The sequence below is a fragment of the Crinia signifera genome, chromosome 7 (genome assembly GCF_055691185.1).
Source record: "Crinia signifera chromosome 7, ASM5569118v1, whole genome shotgun sequence".
Taxonomy (NCBI): Eukaryota; Metazoa; Chordata; class Amphibia; order Anura; family Myobatrachidae; genus Crinia; species Crinia signifera.
In genome coordinates this window covers 51,053,439-51,079,171 of record NC_139223.1, presented here as the reverse complement: position 1 = coordinate 51,079,171, position 25,733 = coordinate 51,053,439, and the positions used below count along the sequence as shown (strand labels likewise).

At 45.4% G+C, this 25,733-nt stretch overlaps 1 protein-coding gene across 2 annotated transcripts in view; it reads right to left on the bottom strand.

The window, feature by feature from the left end:
• The window catches only part of MAD1L1 (mitotic arrest deficient 1 like 1), a 618,640-nt gene that overhangs the window by 301,704 nt on the left and 291,203 nt on the right, over positions 1–25,733 (bottom strand). For both annotated transcript variants that reach the window (XM_083153057.1, XM_083153060.1), the window contains exon 14: positions 1,038–1,126. In XM_083153057.1, coding sequence (XP_083009183.1) covers positions 1,038–1,126 — 89 coding nt within the window. The remainder of the gene's footprint in view (positions 1–1,037; positions 1,127–25,733) is intronic.

Genomic DNA, 25,733 nt, shown 5'->3' with positions numbered 1-25,733 from the left:
GCATGCTGCATTAGTAATGCTGGGCCTGTAAGCAGTGCCGGGCGTATGAGCAGCACCAAGAGCCTCATACATATGGTGTAAATATGCTGCTGTATGAGGATGTTAGTACAATTCTAAATCATACAAGAAAAATACAGTAAGTGCACACATTATGGTTCTCATCGGAACCGTCCTGAACTCTAGCGTTCAGCAAAGGGAATGCCATTTAGTAGCATTTACTTGAAGCTGGCAACTCACTTCATCTCATACATGGAAGTGGCCTGCTGTAGCACTTATCATAAATTGGTACTTTTCGGATCTCACCGGGAGAAGTTACCAAAATAGGAGTGTAGGTACAGTAGATGTGCGTGCGTGGGGGAGTATGGATCACTGGGTAGACAGCATGTTGGTCGACAAGAATAAGGTCGACACCATTAAGGTTGACATGCAGGAAGATCGACATGGTCATTAGGTCAACACAAGCATTAGGTCGACATGGGGATGTTAGAAATGGGGGTTTTCACATTTTTCTCCCTGAATTTCGACACAGTGGACATGGACACTGAAACGTAGCACCGTGTCCACACGCCATGCTTTGGGCACACGATTTTATTCTCCCACCGAGCCCTAGTGGATGGTAGGGCAGGAAATACCGCCTGACGGCACAGGACGGCTCAAAAAATTTGTAAAAAACCCCTCATGTCGACCTTTTGACTGTCGACCATCCCCATGTTGACATAATGCTTGTGTTGACCCAATTACCCTATTGACCTTCTAGCATGTCAACCTTCCAGCATGTCGACCTAGTGACCGTATCCCGTGTGTTTGTGGGGGTCCCCCTGATGAAATGAGGAGAGGTGGTACCTGGTAGGGGGAGGTGCTATTCTTTTTTGGAGCTGTGGAACTATACAAATCCACAAAAGTTTATGAACATTTAACAAACTGCACAACACAATTTGCTTGTACTTCTTCTAGCTGAAAGCAAGCATTAAATAAACAGTAAATAAATTTCAGTTTGTTAAGTAATGATCTTAGACCTTGAAACTACTGTAACTGACCTGAGAGAGTTGACCATCTCACTTGTTATGGAGATGCTTTGATCAGACGTGCCCATCTGAGACTTCAGGAGTTTAAGTTCCGCTGTTAACTAGACGGTGGGAAACAGAAATAATCAGTGAGGTAACCTAATATCTCTAAACGTGTTCTGCATCAATAAAGCTTTCACTCACATAAACAACAATATAACACCTCTGATTCAAAGCAATCACTGTAGAATATTTAATTCAAGGTCACTGCCATTCTCTACACGGTCATTGGTATTATACAGTACGTTAAATTATTAACTGCTTTAAATGACAGATTGGAACAAGTTCAGATATAAAATAACAGTATTAAGAGTTGCCGTGTGTGTGTGTGTATGTTATATATATATATATATATATATATATATATATATATATATATATTACACACACACACAGTGTATATATATATATACACACATACATACACACACACACACACACACACACACACACACACACACACACACACATATATATATATATACACACACATACACACACACACACATACATACATACATACATACATATATATATAGAATCTCCAGCGTGGCTCGGGTTTGGTTGTGCAATTAGCATTACTTGAACTTTATCCTTCTAACAGACCCAGCAAGTGGCTGCATGATGTATTATCTGAAGTTCTCATCCAAATCCATGCAGCGGAAGGCCCTAAACATGCTCCCCATGCCATGGTGAGCCCAGCATACACCTCTCTGTGGTCGGCTTCATGGATCTCACCATATTTTTTTCTTAAACCACACGTCCTCTTCCCCCACTATGTTATGCAACATTGTCATATCTTGCTTCCCTGACTTAAATTGTGTAGTGGCTGAACCCCTATTTGGGCTTCTGAAACCCCCCACGGGTTCAGGACAAAGGGTCTTCGTAGCCGTGTACCTAATCTGGACCAAACAAGCCACATCGCATTGGTTTTGTCCAAATCGGTCCAATAGTGTCCGAATGCATACTGGACCAATGCCCATGGTGTGCCCGAATCTATGTTATGACACTTTGCCATATTTTGCTTCCCTGACCCACTTTGTGTAGTGGCCCCACTTTTGGGCCCCCGGGACCCCCATGGGGTCGGGATTGGGGGTCTTAGTGGACATGAACCTAATCTGGACCCAATAGAGCCACCTCATATTGGTTTCATCTAAATCTATCCAGCAGTGTCCGAATGCATACCGGACAAACAGACAAACAACAGCATACCCTCCAACATTTGAAGATAAGAAATCGGTACACATCTAGGAAGGGGGCGTGACCATGAACAAAGGGGCGTGGTCATGAACAAAGGAGATCATCCCCCATGCGCACCGGGGCTGGCCACCGAACCCCTCTCTCCCTCACATAGATTTGCGCCCTCTGTTCTCTGTCTGCACATGCGCAGACAGTGAGGGCACAGAGACATCCTTCCCCTGAGTGCGCAGGATACGGTGCTGGTGCGTGATGTCATGACGCCATGCCTACAATGCACTCATGGGAACGGAGGGGGAGAGGGGAGAGCCGGTGCAGGGCGGCAAGCACAGGAAGCGGAGGAGGAATGATTTTTCTCGGCGCACAGTGACAGTGAGTTACAAAAAAAAATCGGTATATTCGGTACAAACTGATTTTGCCGGTACAGACTGTTAAACGGTACTGTACCGGCAAAATCAGTACAATTGGAGGGTATGCAACAGATGACAAAAACACTCACTAAGTATACAACTCGTCTGGTGCAGCTCAATCCTTGGCACAGGAAAAATGTATCAACGTTTCGAGCAGCAATGCCCTTTATCAAGACATCACGCATCATCGCCGGGCCATACACACTGGACAGCTTTGAGCTGAAAGCCGCTCAAATCACCAAATTTGAGCGTCTTTCAGCTCAAAATCACCCAGTATGTATGGGCCTTTAAGGTGAATATTTGATTAAGGACATAACTCACAGCAATAAAGAAATCTGAATGTCCGGAGAATTATGTGTATGCCACCAAATACAATCACTTCACAAAAGTAGTCAAATTCTGTTTGCACTGCAGGCAAATGTGGAGTAACTCAGAGATACGACCCAGCTCACATCTGCCTGTCACTCTGCCTCGTCCTCTTTTTATTATATTTGAATCCGTCCTTACAGACAACCCTGGGCCTTGTGGAAATGAGTCTATTCTACATCTCACCAGTGGGATCAAACTAGGCCTCAGCATTCAGCCCTTAAACAAATGACAGAAGCTGAGCCGTCAAATCAAACCCAGCCAAGGCAATACCTTTCTCAATCATTGCGAAATACATTTAACTTACAAAGCACCCACTTAAGCAGCGGTCTGACAAAACAGATACGTCTTCTGCTCCTGTGAACAAACGTAGGGGCAGGAATGTCATCTCCAGACTCAGGTGACTGCTTTGTCAGGTTCACGGACATGAATTATGGCATCTTTCATAGAGAAATAGAGATGGCTTTTATCTACAATAGAAATGCCGTGCTACAGCTCCAAATCAACTTTAATTAAACGTCAAGGCCTGATCGTAATTACACATTAAGTGTTTTATCTTACTGTTATTGTTACATGTTAAGTGGAGAAAATGACTTTATATGAACTCAGGGTCAATTCTTCCTTTCGCACTTTTGACAAACATGTTCCGATTTTAAATCAAATGAGAGCCAAAGCAAACTGCATAAATACGGTCACAGGCAGTTACTCTATATAGGTATAGAGCCATTTTATGCTGCCAGTGTGAGGGACTGCTATAGGCTTGTATACTGCACAGGAATCTAAACAATGGGGGAGATGTATGAAGCAGTGATAAGGGAGGAGACTTTGCGTAATATGGGTTAGGTGACTCATGGGAGATTGCTACTATTTCAGGGAGTCTCCTGTAGAATGCAGGAGGCTAAGAAGCTATGGGCTATTTATATTATATACACAAAAGTCACTTATTCCAAGTTCTTTTTGTATTTGTTTATGTGCTTTAACAAAACCAAGTACTATGATAGGATAGATATATTTACTAGTCAATAGCCTGTCAAAATGACAGCTTCTGCAATGTAACTCACTTTGAGCTGTGACAGTTTTTAGCCAACAAACTCTCCACCCCCTATCTGCTCCTACCTCCAATCTGTCTGTCTTCACATCTCCCTCTCTCCATTTCCAGAAAACTTTAATACCCCTTCCACACCAGAAGCAAATTACCAGGTTAAAGTTTTTCAACCCAGGAATTTGCTGAAAACTCGGGATTTTCTTTGGTGCCAATGTGTCAACACAGGTCTTAAATCCCGGCACTCCGACCCTGCTCTTGACCAGGGTTGGTGAGCCGGGATTTAAGACCCATGTTGACCCATTCATACCACAGAAAAACCCGGGGTTTTCAGCAAATTCCCAGGTTGAAAGGCTTTAACATGTGCAGAGAGATGTTTCAAAAGAGGGTGTACTCACCGCGCTAAAGTCTATTGTGCAAGGGGGCCAATTGGGTGGAGTTGTCTATTCTCCTGAATAGTGGATGGACCCAGCGCCCAACCTCTGTATCAGCTGATATTCAGTATGTGGATTGTTAATGTGATGTATGTCAATGTAACATATATGACATGCAATAAAGAGGCTATACAGGTATATTCAAGAATGTGCGTATTTATTTGTGATGTTAGTAAAATCCTGGATTATAGTCAACAGGTGGACCTACGAGGTATTACTCTGGCAGGAGCCTTAAGGGGTATGTGGTTATCTTTTAGGGAGCTCCTTTTACCATAGGTCCCTTAACCTGGTATCTATGAACCTGCCAGGTGACCGCAGTGGTCTCCAATGGGCCATGGATAGGGAAAAGGGAAGGGGGTGGATGTGGGGGGTTACTCAATGTTCAAGGTTCAGATAAATCTCTGTTAAGACAGAGATTCTACATTCTGCTGGGAGATAAGTTCAGAGTCTGTGAAAAGTCTAATGAAAGTCTGGTGTGGGGAAATGTATCAGCAAGGAGCGGTGTCCCGCTTGCCTGCTGGTTACCCCTTCCAGTGTCTTGCGGCATTGTTCTGCTTCAGATGGTGGAGCTGCTGCGTGATGCTGACAGCAGCCCGTAGCCGACCCGGCTCCACAGGCACCTCACCGGGACGTGACTTCCGGGAAGCCTGTTTCGCGAGATTGCGGCTATCCTGGAGTACGTCACCGTGGTACCCGTGCGCTCAACTCTGCTGTGCTGCTTGTTGTAGATTGTGTGTCTGTTGTTGGTAGTTGGTGTCTTCTAATGTGTGTTCCAAAGCATTTCAGCCTTTGGCGGCCTTTTTTAAAGGATTTATCATCCTTTAAAAAGACGGATCTTTGCTGCAGCACCAAAGATTTTATTGTCAGATGGATCTGAGCTCCTCCACACATCTGATCTGAGGGAGCGCAGATTTGGCCTTTTTTCTTGAGATTGGTCCATCAGATCTATCTGAATCTGAAGAAAACAGGCCAAATCTGACTAGTGGATGGGGGACTAGATTTGGTTGAGTTATTTTATTTCTGTGCAGGGTAAATACTGGCTGCTTTTTTTGTACATTGCAATTTAGATTTCAGTTTGAACACACCCCAACCAGCAGACATATCTGAAGGTAAAAATCTCTTCAGATTCCCCCTGAACTCACCCAGATATCTGATCTGACCCTGGGCTAATTTTTCACTCTATTCACGTCAGATACATCTGATCAATTCTAAAAGGGTGTACAAACGCTTCGATTTTGAAAGGTTTTCGATTCTGCTTATGCGCGCTCCCGTTTTCTCAATATTGAAAAGGAAAATAGACTATGCAAGCAAGGAAATATTGCATTCGATCCAGCAAATCACATGTGTACACTGTACCTTGAATGAAAATCGAATTCGATATCGAATGCAAAAGTGCATATTGAATGTGAATTAGAATGTGAAAGCAAAGGCCAAATCGAAAGGTGGTGGAATAGGGGGAATCGAAAGCAAAGTAAATCGATACGAGTGTACACACCTTTAGTTAAACCCCTGACAGCTTCAGATCAGATGGATCTTTGGTGCAGCAACAAGGATTTTTTCATCAGGTGAATCGGAGACTCAGCCGCTCATGAGGGAGCTCAGATTTGGCCTTTTTTTTTCGTCAGATCAGTCTGTCAGATCCATCTGAATATAACGAAAATGGCCTTAACTCTTTCTGCACAGGTTACATCTGCCCCACCTGCAGCGCACCATGGTTTTGCCCATTTTGCACACAAACTTCCACTTCGATCAAGTCTAAATTAGGCCCAATGTGCGGCAGGCTAATAAGAACATCAACCATGCAACGCATGTAGAAAAATACAAGTGATTTGTGTTACAATATGCTTTACAGTGTGTCTAAAGAGTAATGAGATGCATAACGTAGACAAAAAAAAATAATCAAACAACTTAAATAAAAGACAAAAAGAAAAATTTCTCAAACATCTGAAATGAAATACGGGACCCGGTATGATAAAATTCTTTCAGATCAATCCCATTCCACAGGCTCAGCTAGACAGAGAGGAGCCGAGGTGCAGGCCAATATTGCAGTGCTTTTCACCACCACTGTTTATTCAGAAACTGATAAGATTATCATAGCAAAAAATGTTTCCCTCAATTTTCTGATTAGGCCTCTTATCAGCAGCTGGCTCCGTCTATCAAAGCCAGCTGGGAGGAGAGAAGAGCTGTGCTATTCACACATATACAGAACTGCAAATGGAAGGTACGCCGTCTTCAGCTCGCTCCTGCAAAGAGATTCATTATTCTCCTTCTTCCTGGCTTCAGATCTACGCAGGCACTGACTCAGGGGAGAAGTACTGAAGGAAATAGCACGATACATGAGAAATGCCATCACAATATTAAACACCACTAGCACCAGCTCACAACTGAAACTTGCTTTCTGTTCTTGATATTCCAAACGTGCAAAGTCAGTGCTTGCCTTTGAAAAGTAATTAAGAGCAAATGTACACTCGGATCATAACGAATATTATAGAGCACAGTAAACTCAAATAATTTACTGCGGGCAGGAAAAACAGATATGGAGTACCAATACGCCCAACACTCACTCCCTGCCGCCTGAGCTGCTGGAGCTGCTGGAACCTTGAACAGAGTCTAGAGAATATTCCAAGTGGACTTCAAATCCCAGCGGTGGCTCTTCCAACCGCCAGAGACGGAACACAGTTATAGTCCCATTTCCCTTGGAAATTTCTGCAAGGGTTAGAGCAGCATCAAGCAGCCAGGAGAGAGAGAGAGAGAGAGAGATAATCACTCGTGGTCCAACTCATTGCTGGATTGGATACAGTCATTCTACTAATTAAATCCCACCCCCCACCCCCCCGCTCACCAAGGATTAGGCATGTCCAGTAATCTGTGGCATGTATACACAGTAAGGCAATATGCATGCCATTGGTGTTTTAATAAGTAATGTAAAAAAGTGGGAGAAGGTACAGATGCATTGTACCTGGCTTTCTCCTGAGCAGCAGACCAGGATGCTGTGCAAACCCCATGGAAGTAGCGATTTTGTGATGGCATATCTAAGCTCTGGCTGCACACCAGTAAGCTAGGTCCATTCCCTTCATGGGTACAGGTACCACAGGTTAGCCAACACCTCTATTCAAGTATAGAGACTCAGAGCTGCCAATAAAAATGTTTACTTTGGAGTTTATAGACATAGTGCAAATTAAAAGTGGCAAAACTAATATGGTAACATGCAAAAATCAAAACCATAGGTCAGGGGTTCCCAAACTTTTTTGAATCACGGCACCCTAGAGTTTCAGATTTTTTTCACGGCACCCCTAGGCCAAAAATAAATTAATTAGATTGGGTTTATATGCGATTCTTAGGGTGAGTTATGTGGTAAAGGGCAGGATTTGCTTCTGTTTCTACACATTTTATGATTGGCAGCCACCAGCACTGGTTTTGCTCATAAATAACTAACCATTAATAATATGAGCTAGTCCTGGTCCACCAACCCAGGGCACCCCTGCATGTGTCCCGAGGCACCCCAGGGAGCCACGGCACACAGTTTGGGAACCTCTGCCATAGGTGCTTCAAACATTACAACCTTAAGGACATAATATAGATATCAACATCCGTTCCATCACGTAGTCCCCTCCCAATTTAGAGACCCACAGGCACACATTCATAGCATACATACATATATCCAATAAACCCACAGGCACACTTTGTGCACATCCATATCTCACACGCCCATACATACATGCCAACCAAATGGAAATTTTAGTCCAAGCGGTCAGATATTTACACACGGTCTATGAACTAAGTACCATGAACCATTGCACCAAGATGTATTCATTCCCCACTCCTGCATCCCATCCTACTTCCCTAAGGCACCCAAAGCATGATCCCCGATAAGTGTGGGTATTGGAAATTACAGACGTTGGCATCAAACTAACCCCCTCCTGCAGCCAACTCCTAACCATTCCACACCTGCAGCCAACTCCTAACCATCCCCCTCCTGTAGCCAACTCCTAACCATTCCCCACCTGCAGCCAACTCCTAACCATCCCCCTCCTGTAGCCAACTCCTAACCATTCCCCACCTGCAGCCAACTCCTAACCATTCCCCACCTGCAGCCAACTCCTAACCATCCCCCTCCTGTAGCCAAAACCTAACATCCACTCCTGCAACCAAAACCTAGCATCCCCTCCTGCAACCAAAACCTAACATCCCCTCCTGCAACCAAAACCTAACATCCCCTCCTGCAACCAAAACATGACCATACACCTCCTGCAGCAGGAAAAACCTAACCATCCCCATCCTGAACCTAACTCACCCTCCCTCTATTGCCTAACCTAAACTGATGGAATATGTCAGTATTTTGAGTGTTTGGATTCTGCCCGTCGGCTTGCTCAGCGCCGGATATAAACTGTATCCCGAACATCACTTTAGAACTATGGGGCAGATGTATTAATCGTGATAAAGTGGAAGGTGATAACATACCAGCCAATTAGCTATGTTTGCAAAATGGCAGTTAGGGTATGATTGGTGCATTATCACCTTCCATGTTATCACTTCACCAAGCTTAATACATCCGCATCAGTGTTTCCCAAACCGTGTCATCAGCATCACTTTGATTTTGTTTACAACACTTGTGGCGCTTTCTGAAAGCCAAAGTTCTCAGTCTTTTCGTTTCTTTCTAAGATGCTGAACAAAGTTCAACCAAAATGGCCCAAGCACGTTAGAACGTTTTTCTTGAAAGCGCAATACATAATGTGCAAAATACACATGATATATATTCTCCATTAACGCACCTTTCTAAACATCTATGCAGAGGTTTTTGCTATAATATTTATACTTCTATCTATTGCTTTTGTTTGATTCTACAGAACATGTATGTACACACATGAATATTAGAAATTGGATTTGATTTGCTTATCTACGATTAGCTGAATTGGCTCAAAATTGCAGCGCCCATCCCTGGTTTTGATTGATTAAGAACAGCTGTTGAGTACTGAGAAAACACATTACTTTATATTTAAATTGTTTTTGGATTTAATAAGCACCTAATTTTTAAAACGTTTTTGCCTGATTCAACAGGTGTCAAAGCTTGTGCACACTCTGCCAAGAGATGGAAGGTCTACTGAGCTGATCTCCCCTCATCCTTTACTTTCATTGCTGACAGCGCCTGAGTGATAACAGGAGTTGCTGGCAGCCGCGGAGGACGCTGGGGAATGTAGGTTGCATGCATGCTGCCACAGCGTGACTTTATAGCTATATAGATCATCCCACCAGACGAAAAAGTCTAATTGGTTGCAGTGAGTATCAATAAGGCATTTAAATATTCTATATAATAAAAGTCTAATGCTGCTACTCACCTCTATGTGGAAATGTAAGAGTTGTGTGCTACAGGGTCCACTATATGGCATTCAATGGAGTTACTCAAGTGTTGCTCCTTTTCGACGCGCACATCCACCAGCGCTAATATTACTGTATGTATTTTTACATTTCCCTACTCTATCACTAAAGTTGCGTACACAATAACTGATATATCAGCCACTCGATTGAGGGTATGGTATGACTGCCCGACATGGGGGATCCCGACGGTCAGTATCCGGACTGCCGGTGCTCCGAAATGGGGGCGAGCGCAAAGAAGCTAGTTGCTGGCTCGGTGGTTCACTTTGCTCGCCACAGGTTCTATTCTCCCTCTATGGGGGGTCGTGGACCCCCACAAGGGAGAGTAGCCCCCGTCAATCGGGATCCACCCGTCGGAGCACTGGCAGTCGGGATACTGACTGTCGGGATCCCCCGTCGGACAGTCATGCAGCCGTTCAATCAAAGGCTCGATTGAACGGCCAGTACAGTATATTGATGGACCATCCACGAGTGTGTACCATCGATATATCTGAGAATAGCAGTGTTCATAGATATATCGCATCAGCTGTGCAACACCCTTGGAAGAGTAACTGAGCAATGGCTGCACTGTACAGCCCTACTTACATTGTACAGGCCACTCAACGTCATAGTTTAAACCTTTGAGTGCCAAGTTAATTTGTCAAAATAGGTGTAAAAATTGCCAAGCAAACATTATTATTCATAGTAATGACCTTATAAAAGGAAATAAACTTTTTTTTTTTTATTTTTACACATTTTTTATTTAAATTTATATCACAAATGTGAGCAACTTACATTTTTAGCTGATAATTTTGAACATTTCTCACAGATGTTGTTACTCAAAAGGTTAAAAAAAAGTCAAAAACTAACACACAAAGCTGCACATAATTGTACAGTAACAGAACTTTTTCATTATGCAGGTCTTATTTGATGCCAAGAACTCATTAGCTCCAATTAGATGATAGGTTCTAGGTGCTTTCTAACCTGACCGCGGAAACACTGTAACAGGAGACAGTCAGAGGTCTGTGCCAGGTAGCATTTCCTTAGATTAAAGGAGGTTTGCCACCTACTGGAAGATTTTTTTTTGTTCTACAATGCATAATGAGTTTGAGAACAACATGATTAATACATGAGCGATATCATCAGGAGTCCTTATTAAATTCTGCAAAGCCCCACTGGAAGTCAATGAAATTTCCAGACTTTATGGGTAGCGTAAAGTTAGTGTGTCACGCTCATTTTATGTAATCATTTATCAAGCGCTTAAAAATGAGAAAGCCGTGCTACAAAACAAACATTTATAGAAATAAAAGCTTATTTAATAGAACTGTATAAATAATTTATAGCACACAATACTCTGACTGGTTTCAGTTTTTGGGGGAAATTTTTGAAAGCAGGAAATGCAAATAGCAAAAATGGGCAGAAAACTTTTTGTGATCGTGATCCACATGAGCTTAATGTGGTAGAAACAATTGCACTTGTGCTTAATGGAAGGTGATAAGATTCCAAATACAATGCATATGGGGCAGCATTTTTGGTAGTTTTGATGTTGTATTAAAAAAAAAAAGCAATGGTGCATGGAGGAGTACAGAACCCATCTGAACTATGGGGGTGATTCAGGTTGGCTCGCAGAAATGCAAATTTGGTCTGGGGACTGATGGTGCAGCTCTGCACATGGGTATCGCACGGGTAACAGAGGGAGAGGGCAGCGGGGGGAGACATCAGCCTGGAGAAGGGGGAACGCCCACTGTTTTTTGGGCATCCCCATGAAATGCTGGGTGTTCTTCTGGTGTCGCATTCCTTCTCAGGGTGGGCGGATGACATCTTAGGAGGTCAGCTAACCGCCAGGTCATCGTAAATCCTCCAGTGCATTCAGCAAGCAAATGGCACTTGCTAGCTGGATGCCCTTGAGGACACATGCACCAGTAGTCGGAAATGGTTTTTCAGTCAATCTCTTATATACTCTAAAGAGGGTGGATAATAGATTGCCGGGACATTGTCGAAGACCAACCCACTTTCAGTTTGGTTTTATTGCCATCCATAGAGGTCTATTTACCATAAGCTATCAGCCAAACTACTTGAAGGTATCCACCTAATGTTTTTCTACCATATGGAATAAGACCATTTAAAGTAGATGGTACTTGTTTCCTAGCACGGCGCCCACGATTTCCAGTCGTATGGCATCTTATGCATTGTATCGCATCGCATGCCATATAGCCGCATGCAATGCGATTTTTAATTGTATAAGCACCCTAATGGGTGCTTACAATGTTAAAAGCACCCCGAAGCGTGGCGAGCGTAGCGAGCCCGCGAGGGGCGGCGGTACGTGTCCTCCGACCTTTTCATACCCCCAGTATCCACGTCGGCGTGGAGTTGACTTTATATAGTGTGCCGAATGCAGCGAGCCACCGAGTCCGAAGTGTGGCGAGCCCCGCGAGGGGACGCGTATTACTTTACATGTATTCCACGTGCGCTCGCCACGCTTCAGGCTCGGTGGCTCGCCACACTACCTAAAATCAACTCCACGCCGCCGTGAATAGTGTGGGTATGAAAAGGTTGGAGGACGCGTACTGCTGCGCTCGCCACGCTTCGGGTTGGCGTTGATATTGGGGGTGGCATGGGGGTGCTTTTAACATTGTAAGCACCCATGACGGTGCAATAATCTTATAGGGGGGCCATTTAACATTGAAAGCACCCATTAGTGTATTTGATGACACTATTGTATGTGATAATAGGTGTTCCTACTAGTAGAGGACCAAGTGTGATTCTCAACCATAACTTATCAAAGCAACACAATTTCAGAGAGTGTGTGTGTCTATCTATCTATCTAATTATCTATCTATATATAAATATATCTATAGAGAGAGAGAGAGAAGACAACGTGTACAAGTTGGGTCTCCCTTACCCGTTCATTCCAAAGACCGAAATAATCCCCCTGCCCTTTTCCTATTTACCTTGTCCCCCGATGTAAACGGAGGCCTCCGATATCCTCTTCTGCGGCATCTCCGGTCCAAGGGGCACTTGGGCATTGCACCCCTGGTACTGGAGATGCAGCTGAAGAAGTTCTTTAAGGCCGCCGGGGGACACTGTGGACGTCGGTGCACCACCAATGGACCAGGCAAGTATGGGGGGAAAAAAACTCCCCTATCCAAAATGCTTGTGGTCCCGAGCATTTCGGATAAGGGATACTTAACCTTTACTTTCTTATGGTTATTATGAGGTCCTTATTAGTACATGTCTATAAAGCCAAAGAACTCACAAAAACTCTCATATTGGGCTTTACTCATACTTGTACACATTGAGCGATTATGGAGCAATTATGAGCATTTCATGGACAAGGGATTAACAGGAAGTGACATTTTGGAGGGGAAAACACAGCTGTGCCATCAGGGCCGGCGACAGGGGGATCAAGGGGGACATGTGTGACGGGCCCCGGCGATCTGAAGGGCCCCAGAGCCCTGCCGTGGCCGGAGCCCGTCCATAAGCTGTGTTACTGCCACTGCCATCTACTCTGTGTGTGCGCAGTCTGTGCGTGCCGCCCCGCCTGAGTGACTACCCCCCCCCCCCCCCCCGCAACCTGAACAGATGAGTCAAGCAAGCCTGGCGACAGGGGGGTCAAGGGGGACAGACAGCCGTCCCAAAGTATGCCCCCCTGCCGCTCAGTAACTCAGGTGCACATTCCACGGTACTTGTTTCCTAGCACGGCGCCCATCGCATCGCATCCCATACAATGTTAAATGCACCCCCATGCCACAACCACTATGAACGTCAACCCGAAGCGTGGCGAGCGCAGCGCAGCGCAGCGCAGCCCCCCCCCCCGCGCGAGGGGCGGCGGTATGCGTCCTCTGACCTTTTCATACCCCCACCATCCACGTTGGCGTGGAGTTGATTTAAGATACCGAGCCCGAAGCGTGGCGAGCGCAGTAAGCCCCGCGAGGGGACGCGGAATACATGTAAAGTAATACGCGGCCCCTCGCGGGGCGCGCTGCGCTCTCCACGCTTTGGGCTCTCCACACTCAGAGCTGCTGCTGTTTGCAAAGAGAGGAATGGAGAGGCTGCTGCGTTTCCAGGCCCACCCACCCAGCCAGACTGCACTGTTATTTTAAAGGTAAGAGTGATTATATATATATATAGTGGGTTAAGCTGAGGGCAGAGGGGGGTGGGTTAAGCCACAGGGTACAGGAGGGTCAGGATTGTGGGGGGTTATGAAGCGCATCAGTGTTATAGAGCGCAGGCCGCAGGGTTAGGAAGCGAGTCAGTGTGATAGAATGCAGATCACAGGGTTAGGGATCGTATCAGTGTGACAGAATGCAAATTCTGTTGCCGGCCCTGTGTGCCATGGCTGTTTTCAAGTGTGTATCTGTTGATGGCTGCAAGATAGCATGGGTAAAAACATGAGGTTTGAGTCCCAACTGCCGTCTCCAGTCTGCATAGACCAAACCTTAGCCCGGAAGCTTCTTGTTTTTGCTTATAGGTCACTGTGGCCAAAGACCCCGGCACACGTGGTTAATGGCCACCCTCCATGTGCAACCCTGGGTGTCGTTCCCCCCCCCCCAGGGGAAGGGGAGTTGGGGGATAGTCCGGCGCTGTCGCTGGGAGTCCCGGCGTGCGGTGGGAGAGTGGGGACACTGGTACGCATCAGCCACGGGTCAGCTCCTGCGGCTGCAGCGAGGCACACTTAACCCCCGGCGCACCGGAGGCAGTGCTCATTTCCGCCAGGGAAGAGACGAGAAGCCGGTAGCAGGGGTGTGGGTGCGCTACAGCCCCGGCTCATTACCAGAGGCTACAGCGAGGCATCACCAGATTAACCCCCAGGGGTTAGGGGGAAGCAGCTGTGCCACAGAAGTTCCAGATGCTGGGGGGGGGGGGGGAGACTGTGTGCAGGCTGTAAGCATGAGATAGCCAGCTCCCAGCACAGGGAAAGGAGCCCCTGCAGCCAGGATGGCTTTCCTGGGCTGCAGGATTAAGGGAACCCAGTGCTAAGAGCTGGGGACAGTGTGCAGGCTAAGTGTGTACAGTGGTAACACATGTGTGCTTTAAATGTATTTTAAAGGAAAATTGCACTTACTGTAACTGCTGTGTCCCAGGGGAATCCAGTGTCATGTGTGGGCTGCTGGGTTCCCCCCAGTCTTTACCTCAAAAACAGAATGCTTTACCAGACAGCCTCCAAGTTGGGAGCTGCATGAAAGGTAGCAGGGAACATCAGCTTTCTAACAATCTGAGTGGTTCCCTGGAGCTCCATGGGGCTCTCAGTCAGCGGGCAGGAGATCTGGGCAGGGGATCCGGGCTGCCCATCTCTGGAGCTCATGTCTGGGCTAGAGGTGTTCAGCTGGTCCCCTGGCAGGTTCCTGAAAGTATGTTTTGGAGGGAAACCTTCCCCCCAGCCAGACAGACCGGCACCTGGGTGGTACCTGACCCTAGCTGTGACTCAGGAGTAACCACTCCCCTCTGTCCATCAAGAACAATGCAGAGTGTTCATGTGCCCAGCGCATGCACGTCTCTGGCACTTAAGCTGATTGGTTGAAGACCACAGGGTGGGCTTACCCCCTGTGGTAATGTGTATTGGAGAAGCATAAAAAGAGGGCTGCTGCCCTGTGTAAAGTTGTACTTCTGCCAGACTTGAACGCTGTAATATTATCTGTATGCTGTACTTCCTAGAGATAGCAAAGGGTCATTTTAAGGGCTTATATTTGAGCAAATAAAACATCTATTGCCTCAAGACGACCGCTTTCATCTTGCGACCAACAGAATTACTGCACTAATTCCGTTCTCCGGCTGTTCTGTGTATAGCATCCAGCGTCTCAGAGTTCCGCAATGTCAGCTACCAAAGCAGAGGTCTGGTCCGTGACCAGTGTGGAACCAACCAACGCCAGTCGGGGGGGGGGGGGGATGTCAGCAGTGGGTCGACGCACACACTCCAGCAGGTAGTACTCAGGTGCCAGGGTTTGGGCCTGAGGAGGTAACTGGTTTCTGGGCACCACATAGTAGGAGCCCGGTGGTGGCAGCGATATCCCCACCCACTGTGTAGTGGGCAGAGGCAGAATCAGTAACAGGTGGTTACTGACGGTAATAGGGAATCCACTATTGGCCAGGTCCAGTGAGACCAGAAACTGCCATCTGTGGGCACGAAGGGCATAGCCAGAGCCTAAGGGAAGGCGTACGGTCAGTCACATATGTCAGCATATGTGACTGTCTGAGTACAGTTCTGTCCATAGTCTAATGGGCCCTACACACATGCCGATGTGTGTAGGGCGACCTAGCTATGCTAGGTCGGGCTGTGCTGAGCCGCTATCGCCTAGCACACAGAGCTGACAGCCCACACACAGAGCGAGCTGTCAGCTCTGTGTGCTAAGCGAGCGGACAGCACCAGTGTTCTCCGGTGGGAGAACACTGCCGATGCCGAGATTGATGGACACTGTCCATCAATCTCGGCCACCGATAAAGACGCGCGGGGACGCGCACGGATGCCGATACAGCCCCCACACATACACCGATGTGAGGGCATTTGCTAAGCGACTTTGCAAAACTAAGCAAAATCGCTTAGAAAATGCCTTAATATCGGCATGTGTGTAGGCCGTATAAGAGAACAAGCAACAACTCTTCACTAGCTCAATACCACCAATTATAAGATCTACAGTTAATACAATTATAGTCTGGAAGCTTTCAACCATGATTCATGTGGGAATTAACACAGCCAATTTGAAATGCCACTGTGGGAATTATTCACCACAAACAAACTCCTTGATGTGTAACTATGCTGGAAACTAGGTGGTCCTCCTATAGAACCTTTGTAAACATGAAGATTATGGACCAAGAAAGTAGAACTTTCATGGACAACTACAAGATGGGAGTAATTCCCTGCCCAACTGTTGCTAGGTAGCAACCTCCCATAGAACAAAACAGGCTTTTTCAGGCATTTGCAATATCTCTCTCTTAAACAAATGAGGTCTGCAGACTATAGATTCCTGAAAACCCTGTTTACTATTGCATGCCGCAGAGTTTTTATCATTCCCCTCCACTTGTCGCGGATGCTTTATGGACATTGCTTGAAAACCACTCTGAGAAAATGAATAAACCTCTAGGTGATTTAATCTGCAGTATAAAAGTGGCTAAGCAAGGCTATTACCTGCTCATTAAAATTAAACCTTTGTAATGCCCGGTAGATTACACATTCAGTTGCGTATTCAGTAGAAAAATAAAAGATTCAATGCTCATGAATGTCAAGGACTAACAGGGATTCAGAAGGCGCTAAATAATGGTAATAAAATGCATGACCGCAGAATCTAAACCTTCTAGGGGTATATGTAACAGACTGGGTTCATGGCCCAGCTTGAAGCACACAGCAAGAGTAATGGCCCTTTCTGTCACATTATTGGTTAAGTCACAGGTCCGTTTGAGTATTTATGCCACAGCTGAAACCTTGCTGTCTCCTTAGTACTTGGATTATCAAACAGCACATTGCCAAAGCTTATCGAAAAGTGACTTGTGTAAAGACTCTTTTTAGTGCTCCTTCACACAACCCCAGACAGGGATAAAAAGGCAGGGATAAATACAATGGGAATTATAAGTAGGCAGCACATAAAATAAGGTGAATGCAGGGTTTAGAAATGAGAAGAAACCTCAATGCAAAAGAAAAAAAAATGATTTAAATACATAAATATTTAAAGGGATGAGATAAAAGCCGCAGGAGCCCAGTGGCATTAACACAAGGACAGAACATAACACCTACAACGGCCCACAAAACTCTCCGAAACATACGGTTGTAATCATTATACTAAAAGCACACAGCACAGGTATTGAGGACAGATTATATACATATATGCTGCAGCCTAGGGCGCCAGGACTGGGGAGTGGCACCTTGCAGGTGAGGAATAAAATTTAAGGCCACATTTATTCCATGCTGGTTAGCCATCACCCGCCCCAATGTACAGTGGGGGGCAAAGTTCTTAAGGTGACTGCCAGATGGTAATGCCAATGTAACTTACTGATGGAACCATTACTTTATGTACATTGTGCTACAGCGCCAGCTGGGCAACCGAAAACCAAAGTCTCCTTCACACGCCACAAGCATTAGATCCTACATGCCAGTTGTATAACCTTCATTACATGCACATGGGCAGTATGACTGGTGAGTCCCTGAGCGCCCATACACGTGTGTTCAGCAGTATTACAAGGGGAGCTACATGTGTATTAGCCTAGGGCACCTGGTACCTTTAACCAGGCCCTGGCACAGCAAAAGGACTGAAGAACAGCATAGAGGTGCAGAGTACAGGTTGAGCCCAGAGCCCAAGCACTGGCAGGCAGCAAAAGGCACAGACTCAAATCCCTCTCCAATACAACTTCTTAGGTCGCTGGAACCACTCACAGAGAGATTGAGGGTCGTCAAGCAACAGGCCTCCACTTAGCTATAGCCCCGGGGGACACAGCAGATCCCATATTGCGGGCGTGGCTGTATAAGTGGCAAGCTGGAGAGCGGCTGCACAGACACAGCAACACAGCATAGCTATAGGTAGCTTGGGGGCAGTGCATGAGCCAATAGAACAATACCTCTGTGGTTCATGGGAGGAAGAAAGAGGAGCAGCCTGCTACAGCTCAATGCCAAAGTTCCTAGTGTTTTTTAGGCATTATCCCGGGATCCTACCAAGATTGGTTTCCCTATGACGGAAGAAAATTAAACCATATAGGGGTATGAAAAAATGCAGTGTTTTCAAATACTAGGATATAGTTTAAGAAGGGATTCCAAATCCAAAAGCCCATTGCCTCCAGTTACACCAAGCACCGATGATGCAGCTCTGAATAGTATTTTAACCAAACCTGCGCCAACCAATGTTACCCTGCTGGCTATCCAGGATGGATTCCTGGGTCATTGGACCCGGCTCATTTTTTATAGAAATCATTTTCCCGCTGAGGTACACCCGTCAATAACCTGGGTTAATTTGGCATTGGGAAACATATATGACATGGAGAGGCCCCTCCACATACTCTAGAACCAGGGGTGGCCAAACCGATTCTCGAGATTCCCAAATCCCCTAGCTGGTGCACAGGTGTAGTCATCACTGTCTTTCACATTTTCAAAAATGCTGCATTCATTCCTACTATAGATCCACAGGTGGTCTGATACACATGAACTGTTGGTAGATCTTGAGGACCGGTTTGGCAACCCCTGTTCTAGATGCTCACCCTGTACCAAGCCATTTGCATACAATTTTGGGATGTATGTGCTTGAAACCGTATCTGGAACAGTCAATTTTGGGCATAACATTACACAAACAAAAACATGAAATGTGGCAACTGAATAGCAATTTATTCTTTGATAGTTTTAAAATAAAGTTAAGGCCATAACTGTATTTCTGCCAGAAATGAAAGAGAAATCTATGATAGAAGTGTGTTTTGCAACTAAAAGAAATGCAATATTAAAATATAAAAATACACGGCATTTAAGGTGAACACTTAAATAGCACAAAGGGAATGATGTAAAGAAAGAGCCAAATAGAGCGAACAAATGATATCCCTGGGCCCATTATAACATATTGATACACTGTGATACATTGAATGTGGCTGGCAATAATAAGGAAATCTTTCGGATACACAGACACAATTATACTATGAGAAAGGTAGGATATTGTGTAAGACAGCTTAGATTAACGACAATTGGCTAGAATTTGGAACAAAAAATGATACACAGATTCTAGGCAGAAATACCATCGCTAAAGGTTTATGTTTAAAATGAAATATCATAACTAAATATAAAATTAAAAGAAAGACTACAAAAAAAATACAGAGATAAACTATAGAACAAGAATCATCCACAATAATTGAGTGTCCTCAGGTTTAATAAAACTTTAATAGAATCAATTATATATGACATTTGTTCCACACCTTGAAAAGTAAGGTTATCTGTAGATCAATGGGTTTTAGGGGTACCTGAACACAATGCTATATCACTAAGGGTTACATGAACTGTAATGGTGGCCATACACTACCACAATTTCTAGCAGCAGTGTGTGTCCATCCAATATCCTTGAGCTGTGCGGGACCTTTGGAGGCTGGTCAGACCTCAATCCAATGTGCACGGGACCATACATCGGATCAGAGGCGATGTGAAACACATGCAGTTTGGGCCACTTTCACCTGATTTCTTGGCCCGATTGCCCCCACTCACTGTAGGTCCCCCAGCGTGCCCCTTCACTGTATATTCCCCGCCTGACCCCCCTTCTCTGTATTTCCCCCAGCCTACCCCCATTCACTTTATGTCCCCCACTTTGCCCCATTTACTGTAGGCCCCCTCTGCCCCATTCACTGTATGTCCCCCACTCTGCCCCCATTTACTGTATGTGCCCCCACTCACTGTATGCCCCCACTCTGCCCCCAATTCACTGTATGCCCCCCACTCTGCCCCCATTCACTGTATGCCCCCAGCATGCTCCTCCTCCACTGTATATTCCCCTGCCTGACCCCCTTTTTCTGTATTTCTCCCAGCTTGCCCCCATTAACTGTATGTCTCCCAGCGTGTCCCCCATTCACTGTATGTCCCCCAGCATGCCCCCATTCACTGTATGTCCCTCAGCGTGCCCCCATTCAATGTATGTCCCCCAGCGTGCCCCTCCTTCACTGTATGTCCCCCAGCCTGCCCCTTTCACTGTATATTCCCATAAACTGTCCCTCCTTCGCTGTATGTACCCCATTCACTGTATGCCCCCCACTCTGCCCCCATTCACTATGTCCCCCAGCCTGCCCACCCTTCTCTGAATGTACCACATACTGCCTCCCTTCACTTTATATTCCCCTGCAGGAGACTTGGGCTCCCGCCGCCGCCCTTCTCTGTTTCGCATATTATGGGAGCAAGCTTCCCCTTTGCTGCTCCCCCCTCCCCGCACACTACTGTCTCTGATCGCGGTAGAGGGTGATATATAATTGCAGCAGCAGAAGTTGTACACACTCATCTGAAAGATGTCAAACAAGTCTCACAGTGGCAGCCAGCATCCCCTCACCAATGCAGACAGCAAGCCAGCAAGGTAAAGGCGCGCTCACCAGGGTCCCACCTCTAGAGTCCTGTGCTGTGCGTCCCACGTCAGCCTCCATCTGACAGCTTCTGGCTGGAGTCTGCGGGCCGCTTGAAGGGACATCACGGGCAGCAATTGGCCCACAGGCCGGACTTTGGACATGCCTGGTCTAGCAGGAGCTTGTGTGAACACGCTGCCACTATGGTAGGCTATGACGGGAGACAAAATCTAAAAGGACACATTTGAATCATTAAATGGGTGTGGAATGACTGGTTGACTATCGTGTCAGCAGTCATCAGGTCAACGTGAGAAAAATCAAGATGTTCAATTTGTCAGCAATTTCAACATCTTTAGGATAGCGACCCAACGCCTGCCAACAGTTTGAACCTTGACGACAACGTTGAAATGGCAACTGAGACACGTTCTGCTGTTCAGCGTATAAGAAGCGAACAATGGACAGCCCCACAGAAAGGATGATCACTTGGAAACTGTCTGACAACTGGAAAGTGTGAGCTGTTAAAAATGCAAAAGCTAATTGGGTCAAATCTTTAGAGAATCCACACTTCAACCTCGGCTAATTGGTTAGAAACAACAAAAGGTTTCTATTTTTAGCCATCAAAAAAAAAAAAAAGGGTTTGTTTTAGGCTAGAACCAAAACAAAAAAGGAAAACTGCGCCCAAGGTCAGACAGATAACAGATGAACTTATTTCCTATCCGTTGTTTCCAGGCCAGATCCATTTTCCGTTCCTCGGTAAAGACAGCAATTTTTCAGGTTTATGTGGAACGTCACTATTTCATTCTAAAATATCATCTTCAAGAGAAGAAGGTTCACCGTCCCCAGTTTCAATCTCTAAACCTAATACAGAGATTTATATTCCTCACTCCTAGCATGCTCTCTTAAATTAAGAGGCGTAATTACCAGCAGCGCTTGCTGCAAACGAATAAAACACCAAGGGAGAGGAGGCTGTCAATGCCAGACGAGGAGACACGGACCCCCCCCCCCCCCTCTCTAGCTTGAGGTGTCTCTGGCTATCCAGGCATCTGCTGTCTTCTCTTCCATTAGCAACAATTCTTTGCAAGTAAAATCTCCAGCCAGACTCCTACATGGAGGGAGATGAAGACTCTCACACACAAAAACTTTAGGAAGATATGTGTTCTTGCTTGCCAACTTTCAGCTGAATGCTTGGCCTTGGAATTATGTGCAGTGTAACTCCGCCGTAACAGGTAGCAACTGCCAACATTTGACACAAACAGAACAATGGGATTTGTCTAGATCCACAGACCATAGAGAGATACGGAACACAGAAACGTGCAACAAGAGACCATATTGTTCTGGAGCCAATGCCGTCTGTCCACAGGCCGTGCAACAGTGACCTGGCTAAGTTACATTTCACATTATTATACAGAAAGGGCTGTGCATTACAGAACTATTTTCCAGCAGCTTGGGAGCCAGGCTGTATTGGTTTATACGTTCAGTAGGCCACAGCCAAAATTATGCTTTATGGCACAGATTCCTGATGTTCCACAGGCCCAGGAGAAAAGAGCGGGAACCTCAAAGGAGGATGGACAAGAGTCAAAATACACACATTTGCGTAGGTTCCCTTTCTTGTACTTTGTTAAAAAATAAATAATAATAATAAATTATTTTTGAGTAAACGGTCTTTGCCATATCAGAACGTATAAGCAAAAAAATAATATTTTATGTAATCTAAAGCGTTCATTAAAAAAAATAAAAATTCCTTAGCAATATTACCTTGGCGTGCGGAAGAGAAAAGATAACTGGACAGATGCAATGCTTTCGCATAAACTGACCCAAAGTGGGAGATGATGGATCTCGCTAGCAGGGGTGCAGAGTCTAACTTGCCAGCGGTCTTCCCCAGGAACCCCTGCAAGGAGATTTAGATTTTGCTGCATCTGAAAAGCAGGTTGCGGCCCCTGTTAGGAGTATCCACAGTTAGACCAGAGTATGGCGTTAAAGCGGTCGATGTGACGATCTGATCCAGCAATGACCTTCAAAATACGGAGTAGTCAACGTAAACCGAAGATGAAAGGGAACTTAAAAGACATTTGGACATGGTGGTATAACAGGATCTGGGGATGCCGGAATAACTCAGGAACACCTGACTTAGCGAGTATTACTGAATCCAGGGATGCCGGAATAATTAAGGGACACTACGACTGGATACAAGGATAGCAACTGGATACCGGATAACCCCGAACAGTCAGAGGAAGCACGATGAACAGATGTTCAAGCAGGGGTACTGTAGTAAGCTATGGAGGAAGTTTTTTCAGCAAGGAGGAAATACGGTCAAGGGATCTAAAACCCAGGGAGGACTGGCATTGGTCAGGAGTAACCAGCAGAGATTAGCCCTTGGTCACAGGACGTCATGTGAGCAACCCGCCAGGGAATGATCAACAGCTTGCAACCTCCACCCATCGAACACCACCAGCCATACACCGGACATATGCAAGGACCAATACATCCCATCGGGGTGAGTAGGTACGACCGGCCTGCAAACACAACTAGAGATAACCGTGACAAAAGGCAAGTGTCATGTCAATGGACCTAGGACTTACAATATCTACTCATAAAAAATAGGCCCCTCAAACACAATAAATGTTGAATATGGTTCCTGTTAACTAGATGTGTAATTGAACTTTGTCCTGTATTTATCAAGAACAAGAGCTGCTGGTAAGAAAGAGAGATTGTAGTGGGTTCAAACTGAGAGACACATTTTCCAGTACTTACAGCACTTTAACTGAAACATAACATGTCTCTAGCTTGGAGCTGGCGTGCCCAGAACAAAGTCACAGTTTAGGGGTATTTACAAATCAGCGTGTACACAACAAAATTAAAAATAACCCTTTTATTTTTCAGAAATCTGTAGAGAAACTACAACTCTTGACTAGTAGGTGACTAGCAGGGCTTAAAGCCAAAAATAAGATGTCCTGCAAAAATGTATCTACAGTATATGTTCCACTAAACCCTCCATCTCTCACCTCACTTATCTCCAACTGTCTCTCTGCTGTCCCTTTCTGGTTGTCCCAGTGTTTATTAACCTAACCATACTGCATCAAAGGTGAGTATTCAATGCCGGTGCGAGCGGCCGGCGAGGGGGTTAAACTGCGAGGATCACAGAAAACCAGTGATCCTCGCAGTTTAACCCGAGCGCCGGCCGCTCGCTCTATGCAACGTTCCGGGGGAATCCTCGCTGTCACAGAGCGGCGAGGATTCCCCTAAACTGCGAGAGCCGCGGCTAGTGCAGCAAACTCGCTGTAATTAGCCTCGGCTCTCGCAGCTTTTGGAGGCACATTCGCAAATTCCCCCTCGCTCAAAAAACGGAGCGAGGGGGAATTTGCGAATGAGGGGGGTCAGTTGAATACTGACAGGGTGAGCGGTGACTGCGAGCAAAAAGTCCTGCTCGCAGTCACCGCTCGCCCACGGCATTGAATATATGCCCAAGACTGAGCTGATCCCACCATCCCATATAAACTCACATCCCATAATAAGAATATCTATTATTGGCACAACCATCGGCTCTAGTCCCCAAGGGCCCGGTCTTAAGCTAGTACGATATGGACACTTTTCACCCGATTCCAATGGATTCATTAAAATAATAGGAAAATCATGTCAACATTTTAATTTGTCACCATTGTCATATCGATCTGTTGCTTGAGGTGACCTTTTGCATGCTGAACTTGTGCATGTCGAAAATCTGGCCAGCCTACTGACACGGACAACCTATGATCCAGATCCTGTGACAAAGGCAGCCTAGGGTGGTTAGTTGAACAAGTAATGTGTCAGTACACTACATCCTGTACAATAAAGCAGCTTTTTTTCATTTTACATATCACAAGTTCTGCTGTAAAAATCAGAATCTAATAACCAAATAATGCATTACATAGTCACACGGACATGCACTGGGCTGCACTTCCTAAATTATCCCTGCTGAAGAGGTTTAATTAACAGATTAAATTAAAGGTCACAGGTGCCTGTTATCAAAACTACTCAAAAGTGGATGATGGGGGAATTTTACAAGGAGATATAACCATGGAAAGGAAGGTGCAGTTTTAAACATTAGTATTAAAGATATCTGGATCTTGTGGAACTGTGTACAGGTCGAGTATCCCGTATCCGAATATCCGTTATCCGAATTATTCCGAAAACCAGACATTCCAGAAAGTGAAAAAAAAAATTTTTTTTTGCTAAAAACTCACTGGGGACATTTTTAACAGCACTGCTGAGGACATGATATGTAACTGGCACTATATATGTGCAAGACAATGATTGCTTGGCATTCAAATTTAGTGCTGAGATAGTACACACATTTTGTTTCACGTTTTGAAACCTTGTTTTTTGAACAAATGAAATATATTTGTGTGTATTTTATGTGGTAATAAAATATATTTGTGTGTATATTATGTGTTTATACAGCATAAATGCAAGATACTTCAAAATACATCATTGAAATATTAAAATATTCTGAAATACGGAATAATCCGTTATCCAAAATTCTCCTGGTCCCGAGCATTTTGGATAAGGGATACTCAACCTGTAGTTGTATTTGCTTTACTGTAGCCTAAACTGACAGCCAGCGTCCCTTGCAGTGTGTCATTCTTGGTTTCTTCCCACTGCATAAAGCTACACTAAAATGTCTGCACAGCACTTGCACCCATGGATTATACTTACCTGACTAAACCCAGAAATCACTGGGAAAATTACATCAGCACCATTTTCTTGAAGATTTTCAAATGCGCAAATGAGTCGGGCACAATTACATCGACTACTCCGCGCGTGTAGTGGAAAGATGGGGGGGGGCTGCATGGAGAATGCACACAGGCCCCCTCCTGCCTTGACCACCTCTGGT